This window comes from Aquarana catesbeiana, linkage group LG02, assembly GCF_042186555.1.
Source record: "Aquarana catesbeiana isolate 2022-GZ linkage group LG02, ASM4218655v1, whole genome shotgun sequence".
NCBI classification, from domain to species: domain Eukaryota; kingdom Metazoa; phylum Chordata; class Amphibia; order Anura; family Ranidae; genus Aquarana; species Aquarana catesbeiana.
In genome coordinates, this window is record NC_133325.1 from 574618027 (window position 1) to 574643737 (window position 25711).

Below are 25711 nucleotides of genomic sequence, written 5' to 3' on the forward strand. Positions count from 1 at the left end.
CCTCGACATGGGCATAGTTAAAATGAGTATGTTGCGGTCATATTGGTCCACTGACCCAATTTACCATATGCCCGTGTTCTCTGCCTCCATGGCCAGGGCACGATACGAGCAGATCTTGCTGTTCATTTATTTCAACAACAATGAACTCTGTCATCCTTGTGGAGACCCTTGATACGATCAGCTCTACAAAATTCGGCCCCTTGTAAACCACTTCAATCAACATTTTGCAGCCTTGTTTACTTCCCATCAAGTTGTCTGCATTGATGAGTCCCTGATTAAGTTTTCTGGCCGCTTGTCTTTCAAACAATATCTTCCCAGCAAGCGTGCCAGATACGGGGTCAAGCTCTGTAAGCTCTATAAGCTCTGTGACAGGGCCACAGTTTATACATATAGTTTTATGGTTTACGAGGAGAAAGAGATAGTCACATAGAGCCACCGATCTGCCCAGATTACATAGGGAGCGCTGGCAAGATTGTGTGGGACTTGGGGTCACCCTTATTTGGAAAGGGGTACCATTTGTATGTGGACAATTAATACACGAGCGTGCCACTTTTTAGTCACTTGTTTGATCATGAGATTGGCGCATGTGGCACCGTGCGATCTAATCGCTGGGGCTTACCCCAGAGGCTTGTAGATTCCCGTCTTAGGCTGGGGGAGAGAGCCTGCTTGAAGTGTAATAACTTGCTCGCTGTGAAGTGGAGGGATAATAAGAATGTTTTTGTTCTGTCCTCCCTTCATGAAGACACGACAGTCCAAATTCCTACGGTGACTGGTGTTGTGGAGAGACCCCTTTGTGTCCACAAATATAACCAAACTATAAGCGGGTGGACCTCAACGACCAGTTGTTGGCTCCGTACCTAGTTTCCCGTAAGGCCAGACGCTGGTATAAAAAAGTGTCTGTATACTTATTTCAATTGGCTTTGCTGAACGCTCATGTGCTATACAGAGCTTCAGGACGGACTGGATCCTTCCTTAAATTCCAGGAAGAGATCGTCAGCGCCCTTCTGCTTCCAGACGGTGCTCCACCTCATCCTCCCAATCCAAATGCAGTAAGCCGGCTGCATGAGAGGCATTTTCCGTATGTCCTCCCGAGTACCCCTACCCAATGAGCCCCCCAAAGAAGATGTCGTGTCTGTAGCAAGCGCAGATATAGGCGTGACACCCGCTATTGTTGTCCCTCCTGTCCTGACCATCCTGGTCTTTGCATTGGTGAATGTTTTGAACGCTACCATACACTAGTGGAGTTTTAGCGTAGGGTACAGCACTGCACAGACTAGGACACACTTTCACAGGGTCTCCCAAGATGCCATCGCATTTTGAAAGACCCGAACCTGAAACCGAACAACATAAAAAAAAGTTGTTTTATTGTTCTCTCTCCCTCTATTGTTCTGCTCTTTTTTTACTGTATTCTAATCTGCAATGTTTTATTGTTATTATGGTTTATCATGTTTGCTTTTCAGGTATGTCATTTTTTTATACTTTACTGTTTACTGTGTTTTATTGCAAACCATTTTTTGTTTTCAGGTATGCCATTCAGTTTATTTATCTATTTATCTTGACAGCAATAGCGTTTGCTCCCACCATACATAAAGCCATGACTCCAGCGCTGTAGGAGGCGATTTCACCACCACAGTTATAAAAAAGAGCATATATGCTGAAGCATTGAGGCAGCAGGGGTGGAGGAGTGATTTGCTCCTAACTTTTGGGGCGGATGCCCCCATGCTTCGGCATATATATATATTTTAGGCACAGATTGTGTTAAAAAAAAAATATATTTTTGGCTATTTTTTTTTGTATTTGCTTTGCAGGTAGGGTAAATCTTACTGTTATGTTGCTTTGTTTTATCGTTAACCATTATATGCTTAGCAGGTACGTCTTCAGTTGCAGCGCGGATTTATTCATCTTGACAGCAACAGCGTTTGCTCCCACAATACATAAAGCCGTGACTCCAGTGCTGTAGGAGGCGATTTCACCACCACAGTTAAAAAAAAGAGCATATATGCTGAAGCATGGGGGCAGTAGGGGTGGAGGAGCGATTTGCTCCTAACTTTTGGGGCAGATGCCTGGCCTGTATTTTTTAGGCCATTCAGATGCAGCACTGATATATTTATCTTGACAGCAACAGCATTTGCTCCCACGATACATAAAGCCGTGACTCCAGCGCTGTAGGAGGTAATTTCACCATCACAGTTAAAAACAAAATGGTGCATGTATGCCCATCATTAGAACTGGGTGGATGAAGGGAGGTATTCTAATGGTGGGCATACCCACTGATCAATCTCTTTTTTTCATGCAGCCCACAGGCTGCATGAAAAAAAAAAAAAGAAGATTACAATATATGCCCAACAAGGACCAGCAAAGTACTGGTATGTTGCTGGACTTTGAGTGGTTATACCAGAATGATGCCTGCGGGTTTAGGCATCATCTTGGTACCATTCTTTTCAGCCAGCGGTTGGCTTTCATGTAAAAGCAATCCTAGTGGATAATTAGCCTCTAGACTGCTTTTACAAGCAGTGGGAGGGAATGCCCCCCCCCCCCACCGTCTTCCATGGATTTCTCTGGCTCTCCTGTCCCAACAGGGAACCTGAGAATGCAGCCGATGGTTCTGCCAGCTGATCATAGAGCTGATCAGAGACCAGAAGGGCTCCAATCATCTCTATGGCCTAAGAAACCGGAAGCTATGAGCATTTCATGACTTAGATTTTGCCGGATATACTGTAAACAGCGCCATTGGGAAATTGGGAAAGCATTTTATCACACCGATCTTGGTGTGGTCAGATGTTTTGAGGGCAGAGGAGAGATCTAGACCCCAATTTAAAAAAAAAACAAAAAAAAAACAAACAAACAAAAAAAAAAAAAAAAAAAAAAAAACACCATTCCCTGAGATAATAAAAATGATAAAAAAAATATATAAATGAAAAGGAACAGTTTAAAAATAAAATAGCAAAATAAAGAAAAAATAATAAAGAAAAAAAAAAAAAAGCACCCCTGCCCCCCCCTGCTCTCGCGCAAAGGCGAACGCAAGCGTCGGTCTGGCGTCATATGTAAACAGCAATTGCACCATGCATGTGAGGTATCATTGCGAAGGTCAGATCAAGGGCAGTAATTTTAGCAGTAGACCTCCTCCGTAAATCTAAAGTGGTAACCTGTAAATGCGTTTAAAGGCTTTTAAAAATGTATGTAGGAACAGTTTAAAAATGAAAGGAACAGTTTAAAAATGAAATAAAAAAGAAAAATAAAAAATGGAAAAAAAAAAAAAAAAAAAAAAAAGCACCCCTGTCCCCCCCTGCTCTCATGCAAAGGCATGGTGAGTATGGTGAGTATTTTGCAGATCTCGCTTTTTGTCACAAAGTTTTGAAAATTGAAAAAAGAAAAAAAATACATTTTTTTTTCTTTCTTCATTTTCAAAAACAAATGAGATCTGCAAAATACTCACCATGACTCTCAGCAAATAGCTTGGTGTGTCTACTTTCCAAAATGGGGTCATTTGGGGGGGGGTTGTGCCATCTTGGTATTTTATGGCCTTCAAAACTGTGATAGGTAGTGAGGAGTGAAATAAAAAATTTACGCCCTTAGAAATCCTGAAGGCAGTGCTTGGTTTTCAGGGCCCCGTACGCGGCTAGGCTCCCAAAAAGTCCCACACATGTGGTGTCCCCGGTCTTTTTCTGTTTTATCTCAAAAAATAAAATAAAAAAAATCGCAGAGGCAATCAAATGCCATCAAAAGAAAGCTCTATTTGTGGGAAAAAAAGAACACAAATTTCGTCTGGGTACAAAATTGCATGACCGCGCAATTACCAGTTAAAGCAGTGCAGTGCCAAATTGTAAAAAGTCCTCTGGTCTTTAGGCAGCCAAATGGTCCGGGGCTTAAGTGGTTAAAAAAGTGATAATTTTTTGTATGAAAACAAGAACAGTTAGAAACCAACACAATTAAAAGGTCAAGTTCACCTTTAACAAAAAATAATAAATGCACACATTTCTGAAGGTTAAAACATTTTTTTATATTTTTTTTTTTTCTATACGGGCCTGCAAATTATTGCACTGTGATCCACTGATCATGGGTGCAAGGTCAAGCTTCTGCACGCTTTCCTGCCAGCTTTCCCGCCTGTACCTCTGTACAAGCATTTAGTTTGAAAGCTGGAGGGAGTGTGAATGGAGTGTGAATGGACTATGAGCATGCTGATCAACACGCTCATAGTCATAAAGCTACAAATCCATCTACCATGGTAGCATGGTGGGATTTGAATTGTATTCATTCAGAGATCACAGAAGGGGGATGAAAGGGGTGCTGAACATGTTAAAGTGATTGTAAAGTCTTGTTTTTTTTTCCCTAAAAAATAACATGTCATACTTACCTGCTATATGCAGTAGCTTTGCACAGAGCAGCCCGAACCCTCCCCTTCTCGGGTCCCCCTTCGGCACTCCTGGCCCCTCCCTCCTGTTGCGTGCCCCCACAGAAAGCAGCTTGCTTTTTTATATATATATATATATATATATATATATATATATATATATATATATATATATATATATATATATATATATATAAAAAGCCAGTGTGTGTGCATGGCCACATAAGCTAACATAGAGGTGCTTTTAAAGGATGAAGAAAAAAAAAAAAAAAGGCAAAAACACCTGTATAAGAGGTGTTTTTATTTTTTTTATTTTTTTTTTAAGCCTGATGTGCATGAGCCCTTACAAGTCACACTCTAAATACGGGTGAAATATATCACATGCCAAAAAGGCAAAATTAAATTATCCTCCAACACTAAAAAAAAAAATATTTGATGATAAATTTACCTGCTTAGCTGTAGTTGAATGTATTTTCCAAATCGGCTACTGTTGTTGTTCCTTAAAGTGCAGGCATTACCTGGACATAAGTGGTATTAGACATGTCATTTTAGTAATTTTTTTCACTGTAAATATAATCTCAATAATATGCTATAAGTGGCATTAGGCGGTTCAGATAATATTGTGAAGCCTTTAATACAATGTGCAGCTAACTAGAATGTGCTGCTTTTTTGGGAAGTAGTATTTTTTTTTTTAAATGTGCCATTTTTTTCCCCAGGAAAGTGGAAAGTAGCGTTACCCTTTAATGATTGCTGCATCATCCCAATGTGGAAATCAAGTTATTTCTGCAATCGTAATTAAAATGTTTGTTCAGACACATGCAGTATCTACAGTATATTAGGGTGACATGAACATAAAAAAACATAACAAATTGGGTAAAAATAAAATAAAAATCTAAAAAAAAAAAAAAAAAAAAAGATATGAACATTTACCAAATGCTTCCATAAGTGGATTAGAATCAAGAACTCTGCTTTCTATTCTCTCCACTGTTTGACTGGACCACTGTGAATTACTAGCAGCCACTGTAGCATAAAACTTCATTAGGCAACGTGAGGTCCATGTCTAAAAACAGAGAAGCATCTGTTTAAACAAACTAAAATATCACAAAGAATCAGAAATAAAATATGCTTTTTTATTAATATTTTTTTCTTGCAATAGGCCTCTTTAGCCGCTTTCCTCCTAGCCACTGTATATAAACAGCCAGGCGGGACAAGTGTCGTTCTGGGAGGACATACCGGTACAGCCTCACAGAAGCACGCCTTGATCTGTGACCAGAACATAGTTTGAAGTATTCTGCCCGTGTTTGGTCCTGGTACCACTTGATTGCTGTGACCAATCACAGTGATCACATGTCAGTGGCTTTCATTCACAATGCCATTGCTTACTACTGTGATCTCTGATTCATGACGGTGTGGCCAATCACATGCTATCACAATATTAAACAAACAATGGAATCATGAATGGATGCCCAACGCAGTTGGAATGATTGCTTATACAGTGATCATCACAGTAAAAAGCAATCAGTGTAAAAAAAAACAAAAAAAACAAAAAAAACAAAAAAACAAAAACCTGATCCCCCCCCCCTCCAGAGCAGTACAGTTGCACTATGGTAACACTGCACTTTGTAACTAACTTTTTTTTTTAAACATACAGTCACCAGTAGTGTCAGTAAGGTAACATTGTACTGCTGTGGTGATGATCATGTAGAATGGCTGGCTGCTTTGATATCACTGTATGTCAGGGTCACTAGCCATTGTCTCTGATCACCAGACCAGTGCTGCCAGTCAGTGTCCCTAATCACTGCCACACCAGTCCCAGTGTCCCTGATGATTGCCACACCAGTCATATTGTCCCTGATCACTGTCACACCAGGTACAGTGTCCCTGATCACGCCACACCATTACAGTGTCCCTGATCACAAGACAAGTGTATGCCAGTAACAGTGTTCCTCATCACTGCCACACCAGTCGCCGCAACACCACACCAGTGTAAGTCAGCACCTGTGTCCCAGATGGTCGCCACACCAGCCCCAGTGTCACCCAGACCTGTGTACATCAGCAGCAGTGTTCCTGATTGTTGCCACACTAGTCCCCAGTGTCAGCAGACCAGAGTAAGCCAGCAACAGTGTTCCTGATTGCTGCCACACCAGTGCAGTGTTGCATCTGCCTGCATTAACCCTGCTCTAAAAGCTCCCTTGCTCCAAAGCACTCCCTCATGTTGTGGGCATATGGCCTGGTATGGTTCAGACGGGGGGCCCTCGCTCCTGTCCTCCCTTTTCTGACCAGCTCAGATAAGGGTCTGGTATAGCTTTTGGGTGGGGCCCTGCGCCATTTTTTTTTTTTTTTTTTACATTTTGGCGAAGGGGTTCCCTTCAAAATCTATACCAGACCCTAAGGGCCTGAAAATTGTTTCTTTTACTTTCAGCTGTCAGCGGGCAATCCCGCTGCCAGCTAATGACTCACTGGTTGTTAACGTGATGACTGCCCGTTCCTTAACAACCATGTCAGTTACTGGTTGTTAAGGACACCGCTGGCCGCCCGCTCCTTAACAACCAGCTAGTGACAGCTGTGGTAAGGATGCCAGCTACCGCTGACAGGCTGTCTTAAACAGGCTTAAACAGACAGGCTGTCTTAAACATGTGGTATTGTTTTGGGGTTTAATTCTAAGCATTCTTATGCTGTATGTGAGAAATAATTTAAAATTACAACTTTGTGAAAAGCAATACAAAAATATATTAAATTTTCTTCATTTTTCAAATAATTGTGACAAAAAAATACAACTTAAAATGGCAAGTTCACCTTTACAGAAAAATCTGTAAGGTGAACTTACACAGGACCCCCTCCTGACTGCCCCAAACAACCTCCCCCCCACACAATCCCACTGACCTGCAGCATGGCGATCTTCCGTTCGGAGCCCCGGTATAGCCGCCTCTCGACTCCAGGGCTTAGAAATCCCCGGAGCTTAATCTCTTAAAGGTCCCTCTTCAGGAGTGACGTTTAGGAGCATTCTAATTGGTTGGTGCGGACCAATCAGAACCCGCATAGCCCGTCCTCTCAGCGGGAAACAAGAAGAGTAAATGCGGAGGGGATTTCTAAGCCCTGAAGCCGTGAGGCGGCTATACCGGGGCTCAGAACGGAAGATTGCCACGCTGCAGGTCAGCGGGACTTGGGGGGGTTAGGAGGGGGGCCTGTATAAGTTCACCTTACAGATTTTTCTGTAAAAGGTGAACTTACACTTAAAAAAAAAAAAAAAAAAAAAAACACTCACTATGCCTCTTAAACACCTTGGTCGATCTACTTTCCAAAAAGAGGTTATTTGGGGGATATTTGTACTGTTCTGGCATTTTACGGCCTCAAAAAAATTAGATATGTAGTCATTACATCAGGACTGATCAATTTTTCTAACATATACAGTACACACACACAAAAAGTCTACACACCCCTGTTAAAATGTGAAGTTTCTGTGAAAAAAATTAGACAAAGATAAATAATTTCAGAACTTTTTCCACCTTTGATGTGACCTTTAAACTGTACAAATCAATTGAAAAACAACCTTTAAGGGGGGGGGGGAGTAAAAATAAAAAACTAAAATAATGTGGTCGCATAAGTGTACACACTCTTATAACTGTAGCGGTGTTTAGAATTAAAGAGGTTGTTAACCCCCTTCTATCAAATCTTCTTATCCCCTCTGTACCTTAATAACTTGTGTCCGTGTGCCTGTGTTCTGTAGAAAATCCGCCGATCTGCATCGATAGAAGCTCCACTCCGGTGCACAGCTAATTCCTCTCCTCTTTTCTCTCGGCTCACAGCTGCAGTGGGCAGGGCCGAGCCATCCCGCTGACATCAGCCGGGGAGGAGGGGGAGAGGAGAAAGCCGACAGTCAGCTGAGCACCTGAAGCCGCACTCATACAAGGTACAGATCAGTGGGTTTTTTTAAACAGGCACAGGGACAAATGTTATTAGGGTACAGAGGGGATAAGACAATTTCATAGCAGATACAAGAGGAGCAGGAGCGGGGGACGGGCGCTGAAGGACAGAAAATACACAGACATAGGGAGAGCTGCAGAGAGCAGGGCTGCGGATGAAGGAATCACGCTAATGGACCACGGTGTCAGGGCTCAGCAGCCATGATTATTGTGGTCAGTTTGCAGAGGGGAGGGTATAGTCAGGCAGGATCAGCCAGGTTTTTTAGGGTATACAGGGGGCCAAAGGACACAGCACAAGCACTGTGCTGTATAACATGCTTTAAAAAGGTACAGGATCTTTTTTTTTTTTTGGGGGGGGGGGGGGGTTAACAAGCACTTTAAGCAATCACATTCATACTCATGTTAAAATAGGAGTCAGTACACACCTGCCATCATTTAAAGTGCCTCTCATTAACCTTTCCTGACATTTTCTTAGTCACATCCTACAGCAAAAGCTATGGTGCACAGAGAGTTTCTAAAGCATCAGAGGGATCTCATTGTTAAAAGGTATCAGTCAGGAGAAGGGTAAAAAAAAGATTTTCCAAGCCATTAGATATACCATGGAACACAGTGAAGACAGTCATCATCAAGTGGAGAAAATATGGCACAACAGTGACAATACCAAGAACTGGACATCTCTCCAAAATTAAGGAAAAGACTAGAAGAAAACTGGTCAGGGAGGCTGCCAAGAGGCCTACTGCAACATTAAAGGAGCTGCAGGAATATCTGGCAAGCGTTGGCTGTGTGGTACATGCGACAACAATCTCCCATATTCTTCATATGTCTGGGCTATGGGGGTAGAGTGGCAAGATGGAAGCGTTTTCTTACAAAGAAAAACATCCAAACTCAGCCAAATTTTGCAAAAACACATCTGAAGTCTCCCAAAATCATGTGGGAAAATGTGTTATGGTCTGATGAAACCAAGGTTGAACTTTTTGGCCATGATTCCAAAAGATATATGTTTGGCGCAAAAGCAACACTGCACATCACCAAAAGAACACCATACCCACAGTGAAGCATGGTGGTGGCAGCATCGTGCTTTGGGGCTGTTTTTCTTTAGCTGGAACAGGGGCTTTAGTCAAGGTAGAGGGAATTATGAACAGTTCCAAATACCAGTTAATATTGGCACAAAACCTTCAGACTTCTGCTAGAAAGCTGAACATGAAGAGGAACTTCATCTTTCAGCACGACAATGACCCAAAGCATACATCCAAATCAACAAAGGAATGGTGAAGAAGATTAAAGTTTTGGAATGGCCCAGACCTGAATCCGATTGAAAATCTGTGGGGTGATCTGAAGAGGGCTGTGCACAGGAGATGCCCTCACAATCTGACAGATTTGGAGTATTTTTGGAAAGAAGACTGGGCAAATATTGCCAAGTCAAGATGTACCATGTTGATAGACTCATACTCAAAAAGACTGAGTGCTGTAATCAGATCAAAAGGTGCTTAAACAAAGTATTAGTTTAAGGGTGTGCACACTTATGCAATATTATTCTAGTTTTTTTTATTTTTACTTCCCTCCACCTAAAAGATTCCAGTTTGTTTTACAATTTATAGGTCACATTAAAAAGGTGGAAAAAGTTCTGAAATGATTTATCTTTGTTTAATTTATTTACAACACAGAAACCTGACAGTTTAACAGGGGTGTGTAGACGTTTTATATCCACTGTATATACATAATCTCACAAAAGTGAGTACACCCCTTTACATTTTTTGTAATTATTTTATTACATCTTTTCATGTGACAACACTGAAAAAATTACACATTGCTACAATGTAAAAGTAGTGAGTGTACAGCTTTTATAAGTGTAAATTTGCTGTCCCCTCAAAATAACTCAATACACAGCCATTAGGCTCCTTTGACATATGAGGACCGTTCAGGTCCGCCTGTCAGCTTTTCAGGCGGACATGTACCTCTACGGAGCAAAGGATGTCAGCGGTGACATGTTTGCTGACATCGATCTGCTAAATGCAGACGGATGGAAACCCTATTTTCCATCCGCCTGGCAGATCGGATGAAAACGGACAGGCGGTCCGTTCTCATCCGATCCCCCATAGAGGACAGTGGGGCTCTGACAGGTCCATCCCTGCACAGTGAGCAGAGACGGACCAGTCACCTGCCGGCTCAGCGGATCGATCCCTGCTGAGCAAGCGGAGTCTGTCAAAACGAACAATAAGGTGTGAAAGAACCCTTAATGTCTAAACCGCTGGCAACAAAAGTGAGTACACCCCTATGTGAAAATATCAAAATTGGGCTCAAAGTGTCGATATTTTGTGCGGCCACCATTATTTTCAAGCACTGCCTTAACCCTCTTGGGCATGGAGCTCACAAGTGTCACAGGTTACCACTGGAGTCCTCTTCCACTCCTCCATGATGAGATCACGGAACTGGTGGATGTTAGAGACCTTAATTTTATCTTGGTCTCATCCACAGTAATAGTTCCAGTAATCCATGTCCTTAGTCTGCTTGTCTTCAGTAAATTGTTTGCGGGCTTTCTTGTGCATCATCTTTAGAAGAGGCTTCCATCTGGGACGATAGTCATACAGACCAATTTGATGCAGTGTGCGGCGTATGATCTGAGCACTGACCCCCGACCCCTTAAACCTCTGCAGCAATGCTGGCAGCAAACATATGTTGATTTCCCAAAGATAACCTCTAGATATGTTGCTGAGCACGTGCACTCAGCTTCTTTGGTCGACCATGGCGAGGCCCATTCCGAGTGGAACCTGTCCTGTTAAACTGCTGTATGGTCTTGGACACCATGCTGCAGCTTAATTTCAGGGTCCTGCCAATCCTCTTATAGCCTAGGCCATCTTTATGTAGAGCAACAATTCTTTTTCTCAGATCCTCAGAGTTCTTTGCCATGAGGTTGAACTTCTAGTGAGAGCGATAACACCAACTTTAACACACCTGCTCCCCATTCACACTCGAGACCTTGTAATATTAATGAGTCACATGACACCGGGGAGGGGAAATGGCTAATTGGGCCCAATTTGGACATTTTCACTTAGGGGTGTACTCACTTATTGCTAGCGGTTTAGACATTATCAGCTGTGTGTTGAGTTATTTTGAGGGGACAGCAAATTTACACCGTTATACAAGCTGTACACTCACTACTTTACATTGTAGCAAAGTGTCATTTCTTCAGTGTTGTGAGGGGTGTACTCACTTTTGTGAGATACTGTATAATTATATATATATATACACACATACATACACACACCCTATAGTTTGCAGACTCTATAACCTTCACACAGACTAAATAATATACACCAATTTGGATTATTGCAACCAAATACAATTTGGCCTAAATGTGGTAATTAAATACCACCAAAAGAAAGCTCCGTCAGAGTGTGATAACAATGAAAGCTGAAAAATGGCCTGGGCAGGAAAGTGGTGAAGGTGTCTGGTTTTGAGGTGTTTAAAGGAGGACTCCAAGTTTTAAAGACCATTAGAAGGTAGTAATGTAGGTGTAATTATAACATATATGCATTACATTACCTTGTGCCACCCTGCTATCTTGTGCTCCATTTATTGGATCTTCAACTTTTGTCAGCACTATGCTAGCCCCAATGCGCTACTTCACGGGCAGCGAGCAAAATCTTTACACTTCTATAGGGTGGAGAACTAGTTCTTGGCGTTGGCAGTTCATTACATTGGAAGCAACAGTGTTGTGTTCCTCCAAATACCGTATATACTCGAGTATAAGCCGAGTTTTTCAGCACATTTTTGTATGCTGAAAGTGCCCCCCTCGGCTTATACTTGAGTCAAGCACTTTTCTGGTGCAAAGAATTACATTTTCCGAACCGACTTTGGGGCCCCATATCTCAGGACCACTTGGTGCAAGGAACCACAAATTTGGTGTGCAAACCCAGTGTAAGCACCAAGTGGTCCCGAGATATGGGGCCCCAAAGTCGGTTAGGAAAATGTCATTCCCTGCTGCAGAAAAGTGCTTGACGTTTTCCAAACCGAATTTGGGGCCCCGTATCTCGGGGCCACTTGGTGCTAGGAACCCCAACTTTGGATATGTTGTAGTGCTGGCTCCATTGGGTTTGCAAACCAAATCTGGGGTTCCTAGGAGCCAGTGCCCTCGGGATACGGGGCCCCAAATTCTGTCAACTGTGTCCATCTGCAGCAATGTCATTTTGGGACCCTTTGGGTCCAGAGACCCCAAATTTTGGCTGCAGCTAGGGGGCATTTAGGAACCCTTAACTACCGTGTTTGAAGTTCGGGGGACCTATGGCTGCAAATGGGCACAGTGAGGCATGCAAATGGGCACAGTGAGGCTGCAAATGGGCATTTTTGACCTTCTTTTCCACTAACAGTAGCTGTGCATTTCTCACCCTAGGCTTATACTCGAGTCAATAAGTTTTCCCAGTTTTTTGTGGTAAAGTTTGGTGCCTCGGCTTATATTCCGGTCGACTTATACTCAAGTATATACAGTAAGCTAAAAATGCTTATCTTTTAAAATCTGCAATTATTTGACCTACCATCTACTGTAGATGCTTAACTAGATCAGCAATTTAGTAAAGTGTGACAGCCAGGAAACTAGCACTTCTAGGGGGAGAATTTAACCTCCAATGGGTTCTGTTTTACGATACATTTTTTTTTTTTACAGGCTTTTTCCTGCTACAGGTGAACATAAGCTACATATTAGAGATCGATCTACTTTATTTTATTAACGCGACTAGAGCAAACATTTGACACTCACCTTTCCAGCCCCACTTTCTCCACTGACAATTATAGATTGGTTTACTGGGTGAAGCTGGCACTGTACATTTCTGTAGGCTTGTTCAGCAACTGTGAAGATGTGTGGCTTACAGTTCTAAAAAAATTAAGCAAATACACAAATAAAATAGTTAATATTTTATTTACCCAGTACAATCATCCAAAATGCAGCTCATGGCATACTAGTTTATAATATGTAAACAGTCACCATTCCTTCATTATTTTCTTTGTAAAGCTGATGCAGTGATAACATCTGTGTAGCTTAGATTTTTAGGTTTAGACCAGGGGTCTCAAACTCAAATTGGCAGAGGGCCACATGACAAGTTTTCATATCCCATGGGGGCTGCATGCAAACTTTCAAAACTTCAAAAAACAATAAACTATACCAGCAATAATATACTATACCCAGCACTGATGTCAGCAAACGCATTATTAACCTAGCACTGATGTCAGCTAACGCATTAACCCCCTTCACTGGTGTCAGCAAATGCATTATTAACCCTCAGCACTGATGTCAGCAAACGCATTATTAACCCCCCAACAATGATGTCAGAAAACGCATTATTAACCACCAGCACTGATGTCAGCAAATGCACTATTAACCCCCAGCACTGATGTCAGCAAACGCATTATTAACCCCCAACAATCATGTCAGAAAATGCATTATTAACCCCCAGCACTGATGTCAGCAAATGCATTATTAACCCCCAGCACTGATGTCGGCAAACGCATTATTAACCCCCAGCACTGATGTCAGCAAACGCATTATTAACCCCCAGCACTGATGTCAGCAAACGCATTTTTAACCCCCAACAATGATGTCAGAAAACGCATTATTAACCCCCAACAATGATGTCAGAAAACGCATTATTAACCCCCAACAATGATGTCAGAAAACGCATTATTAACCCCCAGCACTGATGTCAGCAAATGCATTATTAACCCCCAGCACTGATGTCAGCAAACGCATTTTTAACCCCCAACAATGATGTCAGAAAACGCATTTTTAACCCCCAACAATGATGTCAGAAAACGCATTATTAACCCCCAGCACTGATGTCAGCAAATGCATTGTTAACCCCCAACACTGATGTCGGCAAACGCATTTTTAACCCCCAACAATGATGTCAGCAAACGCATTATTAACCCCTCAGCATTAACCCCCACACTGCACAAATCCCCCCACACTCCAACCCCCCCCCCACACTGCACACATTTATACCCCAGTCACCCCACTAAGGACTTTGCCTCAGTTTGATGGCTCACTCACCTCTCCTGGCAGTCAGGACCATCCGCCTCCCGAGTCCTCTCCTCCTGGCTTCCACACATGCCTAGTGACAAGGGACCCAGAGAACACAATCTCCCGCCCTGAGGTCAGTGCCTAGGTGGGCGGGGCGATGGGCGGATCCTTCCTCCGCTCTGTTCTCTCTCTGGGCTGTAGCAGCGGAGAGGACAGAGCAGACGAAGAGGTAACGCTCTTCGGCGCCTCCCCCTCTGTCAGCGCAAAAAGACGTCCTGGATCAGCCCTGCCTGCGGACCATTTTTAACCGGTCCGCGGGCCGCAAATGGCCCGCGGGCCGGTACTTTGAGACCCCTAGTTTAGACGATTAGTTTACCCAGAGTGCCCACTGGTGAAACCTTACACTCAAGTGTGGGCAGTCAGAAATGACAGTGCTACTGTGTCATTATATGGGAAATTAAAGGCTTGTCCTGTATTTTACCTTCAAACCACATTTTGTCAATTGTTTGTCATAAAAAGGTTTTTGTACTCACCTTCTCCATGGTTTCCTGCTCCCCTGATCTTTTCAAAAATATCTGGTTCTTCTGGAGATATAATATCATGCAATACTGCCCCAGCCTATCACAATACAACAATCTGTGCCTAAGTAACCAATTGCCTGGACAAAGGAGGGTGGTATGCCTGCTAACATTTGACTTTCTCTATATTGAAACTTAAAGTATATGTTAACCGAACATTTCACATTCCTGATGTGTATGTTGTACCATGTAATTGTGTTAAAGAGGAGGTCCAGTCAAAAAAAAAATAAAAGTCAGCAGCTACAAATACTGCAGCTGCTGATTTTTAATTGGACACTTACCTGTCCCAGGGTCCAGCAATGCGGGGGATCGAAGCCCCGCTCGTCTCCTCCTTCGTTCAGCGGCGCCGGCATTGCCACTGTGGGCGCCGGGCTGTGGCTTCACAGCCTGGCACGTACTGCGCGTGCGCGAGCAGCGCCGCGTGGCGTGATTGGCCGCTCAGTCACCTGGGACCTGTAATGGGTCCCAGATGATTGACAGGAGGGAGGGAGCAGAGCTGAGCCCTTCCTGTGCCGAGGGGGAAGTGATGTCACCAGCCCAGGCACTGGAAGAGGCAGACTACGAGGGACCCCTAGCAACAGGCATTTAGAGGCAAGTAAAAAAAAAAAGAAAAATATCCAAATTTTTTTTGTATTTTTTTTTTAGGATTTTCAATGCAGTTTTTTTTTTTTTTTGGGTGGAACTCCACTTTAAGTACCCTCTTCTCTTTGTATTTCTTCCTTTGTGTGAAATATCTGGTGGTTCCGCCAGTCCTGCTTTTCTATTTCAAACTGACCACGCCAGGGCATGTAGATGTTCATCCAGAACAGCCTGCCTGTAGGCCAACGGCCAAGACTTGTGCTGACAGCACCCCCCCCCCCCCTTCACGGCTTCTCAGTGGAAAGATTAGTGTATTGCTCTCTTCCTCTGCGCCCTGCAGTCTCTACCCCCACTTCTCCAAGCCCCTTATGTAGCTGAGAACAGAAATCATGTGGCCACGTATAAAAAAATAAAATAAAAAGGTATTTGTGTGTGTGTGTGTGTGTGTATGTGTAATATTATATATATATATATATATATATATATATATATATATATATATATATATATATATATATACACACACATACATATATACACACACATACATACATACACACACACACACACACTTTGCCTTGCATTCCTATTTTAAACTGAATGGGTTGTTTTAGAAGGTGAGAGTTGAGTTCACATATACTTTAAGCTGGCCATGTATTGAGCTAAATTTTGCCCTTTTCCTGATGAACCCAACTAAAATTCAGTGGGATGCATACCATGGTGGAGGCAAGGCACAAATCTGAGATTGTGGGGTAACTGCACTTTCGATATACATATAACCAGGCAGGTTGTCTCTGCTATATCCAGATAATTATTGGTTGATAACTATTGGTTGATGCCCTGGATATGATCCGCTGCCCACCAGACCAGATCGATGACTGACATCATTGATCAATTTACCGGATGAGGATCCGTCCTTTCTTTGTGATGCTGCGGGTTGCATAGAATCAATATTATATAACTTGATGCATGTTGAGCTGCCCAGAAGAAGCAGATAAGGATGCTACGAAACGCATCGGCTTACTGTATACACAAGCATCTTTCAAGCGTTTACATGGATTGAGTATCATTTTTGGTCAATGTTCTATATGGCCTAATGCTACTGTCAAATGTTATGCTCTGTAAATTTTGTAATGAATTTATATTTTAATATTATCACTGTGTACATGCTTACCTCAGTGACATATCACCTTATGGGAGAGTAGTGTTCTCTCAAATCTTTTTCTAATCTATTTCTTAGGGAAGTGGATATGACAGTACGTCCCTAGAACTGGTCTAACAACTTTAAATATATATATATATATATTCATTCAACCTATAGATGGTCCTGTCAGCACCCTTTCGCTTGACATCCTTCGATTTTTTTTTTTTTTTTGACCGAAGGAGCCAGGTGAAAAACTGTGATTCCAACTTTTCAGATATTCTGTCAACTATGGTTGTCAATATACAATAGCCAAAATGAGAGATTTCCCCATCCAAGTTGTTTGGCGCAGATTGGGAAATCAACCGATTTCACATGGTCAACCGCTAGGGCGGAACAAGAAAATTTTTACAGCGGATGGCCCACTTTACACAGTAACAGCAGAGCCGGGCAGAGTAATGTAATAGCACAGGGAAGGTAAATAAAGTAGATATTTTCTGCAATTGTAGGAATAATTCAAAAAGGACAGGGCGGAAGACTACTAGCACCAAAAATTATTACATGCTAGTTTAGAGTTGTACAAATTATCATACTGCAATGCAGCCATGAAAGTAGATCAGGTCGTGTCCCAACACAAATATGACTAATACAGAAATGTTTAAAAAAAAAAAAAAAAAATTATATATTATATATATATATATATATATATATATATATATATATATATATATATATATATATAATTTTTTTTTTTTTTTTTTAAACATTGAGTGAGAACTATGGCTAAAGGCTTTGCCACCCAGCCATAGGAAAAAAAAAACTTAGTCCACTCTACTTCACCTATAACTAAAACAAGACTTTTGAGTTACTGCAATGAATATATAATAAGTTGGTTTATAATTACCTGAGGCTGAGGTGCATTGTGATACTGCTTCATAACTTCATTACTGTACAATTTATTTACTGGCTGAAAAGGATTAACTGCAATAACTGTACACCCAGCATTGGTATAGAACAGTTCAGCTGCATATCTTGCTTGAAGACATTTCAATACTGTAGGAAAACAAACATTACAGTAGTTCGCCAGCAAGATTCATCTTTATCCCATTCTAGCCACGTTCACAGTGACCGGTCTATTCAGGACATAGCAATTGTTGATTTTTGTGGTGAATGTAGGTAGCAGGGACAATTTGCAAAAACAAATCTGACCAGTCTGTACCTGCTGCAAGTGGGTACCAAAGTGGGCGCTGCAGGGTCACTCTCAGCAATCAATTCAGCAGTTCAAATGGAGATAAATGTTAAGGTTTTGTCTAAAAAAAGGGGTCTGGGTCTCCAAACTTTCTAAACAAAGGGCCAGTTTACTGTCTTTCAGACTTTAAGGGAGCCGGACTGTGGACATTGGGGGGTAGAAAAGGTCCTGACATCAGTGGGAAAAAATAAAGCCTCATTGTTTGTTTCAGTGGGAACAATTGTGCCTCCTTATTGGTGCCACTGGGAGAAATTATGCCCCATCTGTGTCATTTGGAGGAATTGTGCCCCTTCATTGGTGTCAGTGGGGCTTTATACACACTGTTCAAAAGCGAAATCAAGAGAGATGCAATAGGGTTGATTTACTAAAGGCAAAGACACTGTGCACTCTGCAAGAGCAGTCGCCCCAGAGTTTAATACATGAGAGGAAGCTCTGCTGCCATCCATCATCCAATCATGTGCAAGCAAAAGGCTGTTTTTTTTTATTCTTTGGAAAGTGAAGCTTTACCTCATTTGCTAAGCTCTGGAGCAACTACACTGTGCCTTTTATTGTTATTTGCCTTTAGTAAATCAACCCAAAAGTAACAATACAATATTACACTGTATTTATTTTTTTCTATTGAACTGCAGATTAAAAGGAGTGAGCTGTGATTGAACAAGCCCTTAAATAATGTGTTACCCCAACATTTAATATTGCTGATATGTGCCTGTTGTACCATGTACTTGAGTTATAAAATATCCTGTTCTCTTTATATTTCTTCCTTTGTGTGGAATACCTAGTGTTTATGCTAGTCCCCTTGTTTTTCTATTGCAACCTGACCATGGTCAGTTTTCTGGCTGTCCTGGCAAAAAAAGCCTGCTTGTCCTCCAATGGTGAGACTTGTGAGACCCGTGTGCATGTTTGCAGAGATGTACTGAATGTTTTTTTGTTGTTGTTCCCCCCCCCCTTTCTTTTATTTATTTGCCCAGACATATTACACATTATGTATGTTTGCATTACTACATTAATAAAACATGAATGTTTTACCTGTTTTAGTGGTCACAGGGTTTACTTTGGTAAGGTCATCATAGGAGTGAAGCTCTTTTTCATCAATTAAAAATGCATTTATTTCCTCCCCAAAGGATTCATTGAGATTGACAGGGATGGATGGTTTCCTCAAGTCTCCATTGGGCTACAACAAATAAATAAATGTAGAAATAAAAATTGCATTCTTTAGACTAGATGTCATTTTTTTCAGTCCATCTCCAAATACCAATTCCAGACCCAATTCTCTTTGCCCATCTATGCTTGTTTTTAACCACAAGACATCCCATTGCCAGAATTACAACATCAACCACACTAATTAACAGCAGTTTGTGTAAATCAAATCATTCAAATGAATATTCGCTTTGCAAATCGTATCAATTATTTATACATTTCCTTAATGCCAATATACTCTTTCAAATATCCATTCTTTACAGTGAGGAGTTTTTGAAGTTTGTAAGTCCATCTAAACACATCAACTGAATTTCCACTCATATCTACTGTGCCCCAATGAAAACAATTTACCACCCCAGCAGCTAGTGCAGTTATGGTGTGAAGATTACATTAGCATTCATTCGAGCTTACGAGCAATTTGTTTAAAAGTTTTCGATGATACAGGTTTTCCTTGCCTTATAAATCAATCAGTTTCAGGGTTTATTTACATTTGTGGTTTTGGTAAAAAAAAAAAAACAGGCGGTTAAGCCACAAAGGCAGCCAGATGGAGCTATATATATCCCGCAGCTGCGATGCTTTGCGACAAAAAGGACAGCCCCTGTTGCATTTGATGAGATGTACCACCGATGAACATGACCCATTTAAGTGATTGGGGCTGTGCCACAACCTCTCTGCAGCCGATGCAGTATTACAGCATTAAAACAAGCAGCGAGGACGATCCTTCGCAGACGGCTTTTCAGAGGTGTGGCAATGTTAGCCGCAAGTCTCAGGGCGAGTTCACATCACATGCAGTCCAGTGCGTTTTTTTCTGCATCAAAAACGCATGGAAAGTAGGTTATAGGGCTGGTTCACACCAGATCCATTCCAGAGGTGTTTCTGCATGTGCTTTTTTAATTCCTTGATGCGATTCTGGATGCATTCCAGATGCTTTTTTCTTTGTTCTTCAATCCCGAATTTCCGCCAGCTTTGGAGGTTACAAAATACCTAAAATGGAATGGAACTAAGAATCTAAGGGTGGTACAGATCCTAGTGGACAGGAAACTACCAAAACTGCAGGATATAGGATCTGTATATAAAAATAAGTGGTTACAATACCAACAGTTAAAGACATTCATAGAAGTAAAAATATATAGGATAAATAGACCATTAACTAAATTTGAAAAAATATTAGCGGAGGAACAGGATCCAACTAAGAAATTATCAAAGATATATGACATACTACTCCCTTCCGGTTCTTTAGAGAATTAACAGGAATAAAAAAAAAAAAGTGGGAAAAAGAAATGGGGTATCCAATATTAGAAGAAGAATGGGGAAAAATGTTTGAAATAATACATAAAACTATAGCAAATAAATATCAAGAGAGAAACTATAAGATCGCAATGAGATGGTATAGGTGCCCAGTAGCGTTAAACATAATTAATGAGGGAAATACTGAGATCTGTTGGAGATGTAAGACGGAGAGAGGGACAATGGATCATATATGGTACGGCTGTCAGGCGGTGAAGAGATTTTGGAATAAGATTTTTGAGATCTATCAGAAAGTGTCAGGAGCAGTAATGAACCCAAGTTTAAAAATTTCATTTTTTTCTCTGACATCAGAGACTCAACAAAGGTAATTAGAACAGATATTCTTCACAACATGACATCTGCTGCTAGAACATTAATAGCACGAAAATGGAAAGAAGAAAAAAGGTCCAACAATATCAGAATGGATATGTGAAATGAACGAAATTCAGTATATGGAAAAACAGATAAGAGAAGAAGGGTATATAATAAACAAAATGCCAGAAATATGGCAAAGATGGGATGAGTTTCGGCTCTCTAAAGAAGAGTTAAAATTTGTATAATGAGTGGGAACAGGTTTAGGGGTTTTTCTTTTTTTTTTTTCGTATGAGTGGGTGTACAGAAGGTATTGGATGATAGGAATAATAGAAATAGGAAAGTGGAGTGTTAGTGATTAAGACTATTTATTGCATTAAAGATATTTATATATGTATGTATTAAAAGTGAGACAATGTATAAATGATATTGTTTGTTTTCTTTTTTTAAAAATATTTAATAAAGAGAAGTTGAAAACAGATGCTTTTTTCCCCCCTTTTTTTTCCTGTTTTTTCCCCCACTGTACTGGGGTCCAATGCATGTTTGAATTGTGTTTCAGTGAATTCTGGTGCTTTTTTGATGCGTTTTACCGTGTTCCAGTACAGTCCAGTCCAGTGCAGAAAAAATGAAGCATGTTCTACTTTTTTTTTTCTGGAACTGGAATGCCCTGGAACTGACCGCACTGGTGTGAACTATGCCACTGGAAATCGTATAACCTACTTTCCATGCGTTTTTGATGCAGAAAAAAAATGCACTGGACTGCATGTGGTGTGAACTGGTCCTGAAAAACAAAAAAAAAACAAAAACACTTCTCCTTTAAGTAACTCTAGCCTATTCAAATTTTAGTCTAGTACTTTAACACTAATGCCCCGTACACACGGTCGGATTTTCCGATGGAAAAATGTCCGACCAGAGCGTGTTGTCGGAAATTCCGACCGTGTGTGGGCTCCATCGGACATTTTCCATCGGATTTTCAGACACACAAAGTTTGAGAGCAGGATATAAAATTTTCCGACAACAAAATCCGTTGTCGGAAATTCCAATCGTGTGTACACAAATCCGATGGACAAAGTGCCGCGCATGCTTAGAATAAATAAAGAGATGAAAGCTATTGGCCACTGCCCCGTTTATAGTCCCGACGTACATGTTTTACGTCACAGCGTTCAGAACGATCGGATTTTCCGACAACTTTGTGTGACCGTGTGTATGCAAGACAAGTTTGAGCCAACATTCGTTGGAAAAAATCCTAGGATTTTGTTGTCGGAATGTCCGAACAAAGTCCGACCGTGTGTACGGGGCATAAGTGTTAAAAAATATACACAAAAATTACACTAAGGACAGTTTTTCAAGGGACATTTCTTGATAGATCAGGAATTACTCTAGAAAACGCACTTGGAAATGGCTTTGTACCTCCCACTAGTCTCAGTGGTGAAACTACTTCACACCTTTGTGCTGCAGTGTGCTGAAAAAAGTACTACAGGCTGAAACTTTATACAATGTGCATAAAACGCAACACAACTCTGGGAACAAAAAGATGACATTGGAAAGAATGTAAAAAAGCTTGTAAAAAATGCACTGCACCGATAGCATAACCCAGTGCCATCCCGGACTGTTCTCTCCCCCCCCCCCCCCCCTTCTTGCTATTTCTACTTTATCTTTACTTTAGTTTTTTTTACGAAAAAAAGGAAAAAGGAACAGGCAGCTCCATAGCTCTCAATAGTTGATCTACCAGGCTTCATGAAAACTGAAGAATGATCTGTTTATGTTGATGCCTACCTGAGATTTATGCACTTCAGGAAATTTATATTATATATATATATATATATATATATATATATATATATATATATATATATATATCTCAATCACATGAGATAAGTATGTACCCAGATACATCAATATTTACGTATTATCACTGTAATGACTTTCAATAAAAAAGATATTTGAAAAAATGTACTGCAATGAATGAAGGGACACAACATATTTAAAAAATGTATGCCAATGCATGTTAAAATGCTTGCATTAATACAAGGAAAACATGGGAATTTTGGTGTGAACGGGCCCTGAATGATCTTAGCACCAAACTGCTATCTTGTTACATTGATTATTCAAACTGATGATCGGGCAAGCCTAACGCTTTTGCCCTCCCGATGAAGATGTCGAATGATACTTCACTATAAGCTGCAGTTTTACCTGTAAGTACTTTTGGAAGGTTCACAAAGGAAGCAGCCCTAGTAGACCCTGCTGCATTTAGTATGGTTAAAATAAGCAAAATTCTTAATTTTAGCTTCAAGGTTTCCAGGACAAAGTTAGCCGTTATTAGCAGATTTGTTCGTTTCAACTGAGGAAGGGGTCTTCACCCCAAAATATCAATATTGAGACCTTCCTACTGTGTGCCTTTCTTAATGTAAACTGTTCTTCTATTGTTTTATATTGTATTGTGGTTTGTATATGAAAACATTTGTTTGTAGGATTTGCTGTATGCCCTTGGCTGGATAAGGCCTGTATACGGTTGTGCTGATGCAACTATGATATTAATTAAAATGCACATATACTTTTTGTGTGCTAGTCCCATGTTTTCTATTTGATTGCAGTCTGCGGAATTGTTAGCATTGCATCCCTATTAGGGACTTCTGTAGCACCAGAGCTCGCATGTATTTCGCATATTGCTATTAATAGGTGTCCTAGGATATTTTTATTAATTGGGAGTTGCTCTTTAAAGCGGAGTTCCGCCTAATTTTTTTTTTTTTTTTTTTAAGTCAGCAGCTACAAATACTGCAGCTGCTGACTTTTAAAATAAGGACACTTATCTGTCAAGGGCGCCCACGATGTCGGCACCCGAAGCCGATCTGTCTCTCGGGTGGAGGCGCCGCCATCTTCAGTAAGGGAATCATGAAGTGAAGGTTCCCTACTGAGCATGCATGACTCACGCTGCACGATCCCACTGGTTCCTGTTGTCTTCTGGGACCGGTGTGTCTCCCAGAAGACAGCGGGGGGACGGAGAAGGAGCCGGAAGTGGCGTAGATACCCGCAGGTGGCTCAGCTATCTATGCCCAGAAGTGGGAGCAAAATACCTGTATTAGACAGGTATCTGCTCCCCCACCACCCTGAAAGGTGCCAAATGTGACACCGGCGGGGAAGGATTCCGAAAAGCGGAAGATCCATTCTTGGGTGGAACTCTGCTTTAAAGTTGGAACCAGGCATATATAAAATCACCAGTGAATCACAATACGTACTCATGGAAAACCTATTTTTAAAACACAACCAGTGTATGGGTATGTACGTGAACTGCCCTGATCAGCCGTCTGCAAGCCTCTGTACAGCAGCAACAGGCCGGAATTTTTGCCTGAATTCTGGCCTGAAACAGAGCCAAAGACGTACAGGAATCGCTCCGCAGCTGCCCTGAGGATGTGTGAATCGGCTCCATTGAGAGCCAATCACAATCTCCTGTCATGCGAATTGGATGCTCAGAAAAACCCACATCCAATTCGCACTAGTGTGAACCCAGCCTTACACTTGGAAGGGCAGCAAAAGGAGCCAATTTGCTGCAGAAGACATATAGTACTGGACATAGTGGACAGCAAACAAGATAACAGGAGGAGAGAACAGAGGAAGGACATTATTGTGCTGCTGTTCCTTCATTATCCAATCAGAAAACTGAAGTTTTTTTTTCCTGTAGCTGTGCTACTGCAGCTGTTGGTATCCAGGACATGGTTATGACAGAGGTGCTTGGATCACAAGATCTATGTAACTAAACTGCATACTAGGCTGATTGCCTGGAGTTCAGCTTTAACACGTACAACCAAAACTAGCACAAAAAATTTGTTTTGACAGTTAACGTGGACCTACTGTCAAATGGATGACACCATATTTTTCCAGACATTCAGGGTCAGCACCTTCTCACTGGACTAAAAATCACTTCCTAGATTTCATAGTCATGTCAATCCTAATACAGTGCAGTACTTTTACATTCTACCTCATGCCGATCCTTACTTCTTAAATGCTTCCTTCTGCCTGCAGCAGACAGAGAAAATACTTTTCCCAGAATGCACTTCCAGCTGGCTTGATTTTTTGACCACTTGTCCTCCAGAAGATTTACCCCACTTCCTGACCAGGCCATTTTTTTGCTATACGCCACTGCATTATTTTAACGGACAATTACGCTGTACATAAATTAAATTTATGTCCTTTTTTCCCCCCATAAATAGAGCTTTCTTTGGGTGGTATTTGATCACCACTGGGCTTTTTACTTTTTGCGCTATAAAAAAAAAAAAAAAATAAAAAATTTTTTTTTCTCCTATAAAACATACCCGATAAATAAAAAGAAAAAAAAAAACAAAATGTCTTCAAATAATTTAGGCCAATATGTATTCTGCTACATATTTTTGGTAAAAAAAAAATTCCAATAAGTATATATTAATTGGTTTGCGCAAAAGTTTTAGCGTTTACAAGCTATGGTATATATAATGGAATTTTTATTTATCAATTTTTTTTAATACTAGTATTGACGGCAATCAGCGAATTATAGCATGACTGCGATATTGCGGTGGACAATCTGACACTTTGTGGAACCCAGTGACACCAATACAGCGATCAGTGTTAAAAATATACACTGTCACTGTACTAATGAGACTGCCTGGGAAGGGGTTAAACATCTAGGGCGATCAAAGGGTTAAATGTGTGCCTAACCAGCGTTTGGGCTTACTATGTGGTGCTCTTATTAAGGAATGTGCTGGATTTTTATTTTTCAGGAAACAAAATCCTCCCATTGATAGGCAGAGCTGTGTTCTGTCGTCCTCCTCGCCGATCAGTGGGTGCCTCCAGACATCCATTGGCCTGCACCCACTGATCGGTATCTGCTGTGGCTAATCACAGAAGAAGTGCCAGATCACGTACTAGGTATGTGATCCGGCACAGGGGAGCTACCTTTCTGCTGTAGAACGGCGCTATGCAGTCGGCAAGTGGTTAATTGTTAGTGAGATCACATCTATGCTCATTTTCAACTGCAGTGAAATTTGAAGGAGTATGGTGGAAGGTATTTCTAAAACAAATTTCTAACAATGCAGGTCATTTTGTTTGGGAAA

General features: G+C 41.2%; 1 protein-coding gene across 1 annotated transcript in view; it reads right to left on the minus strand.

The window, feature by feature from the left end:
• MYO19 (myosin XIX) overlaps positions 1–25711 on the minus strand; it is a gene marked incomplete at its 3' end in the record, with an annotated part of 91920 nt that overhangs the window by 33422 nt on the left and 32787 nt on the right. Inside the window, 5 exon segments of the mRNA XM_073616115.1 lie at positions 4800–4869; positions 5282–5411; positions 13028–13141; positions 17487–17635; positions 18858–19002. Coding sequence (XP_073472216.1) covers positions 4800–4869; positions 5282–5411; positions 13028–13141; positions 17487–17635; positions 18858–19002 — 608 coding nt within the window.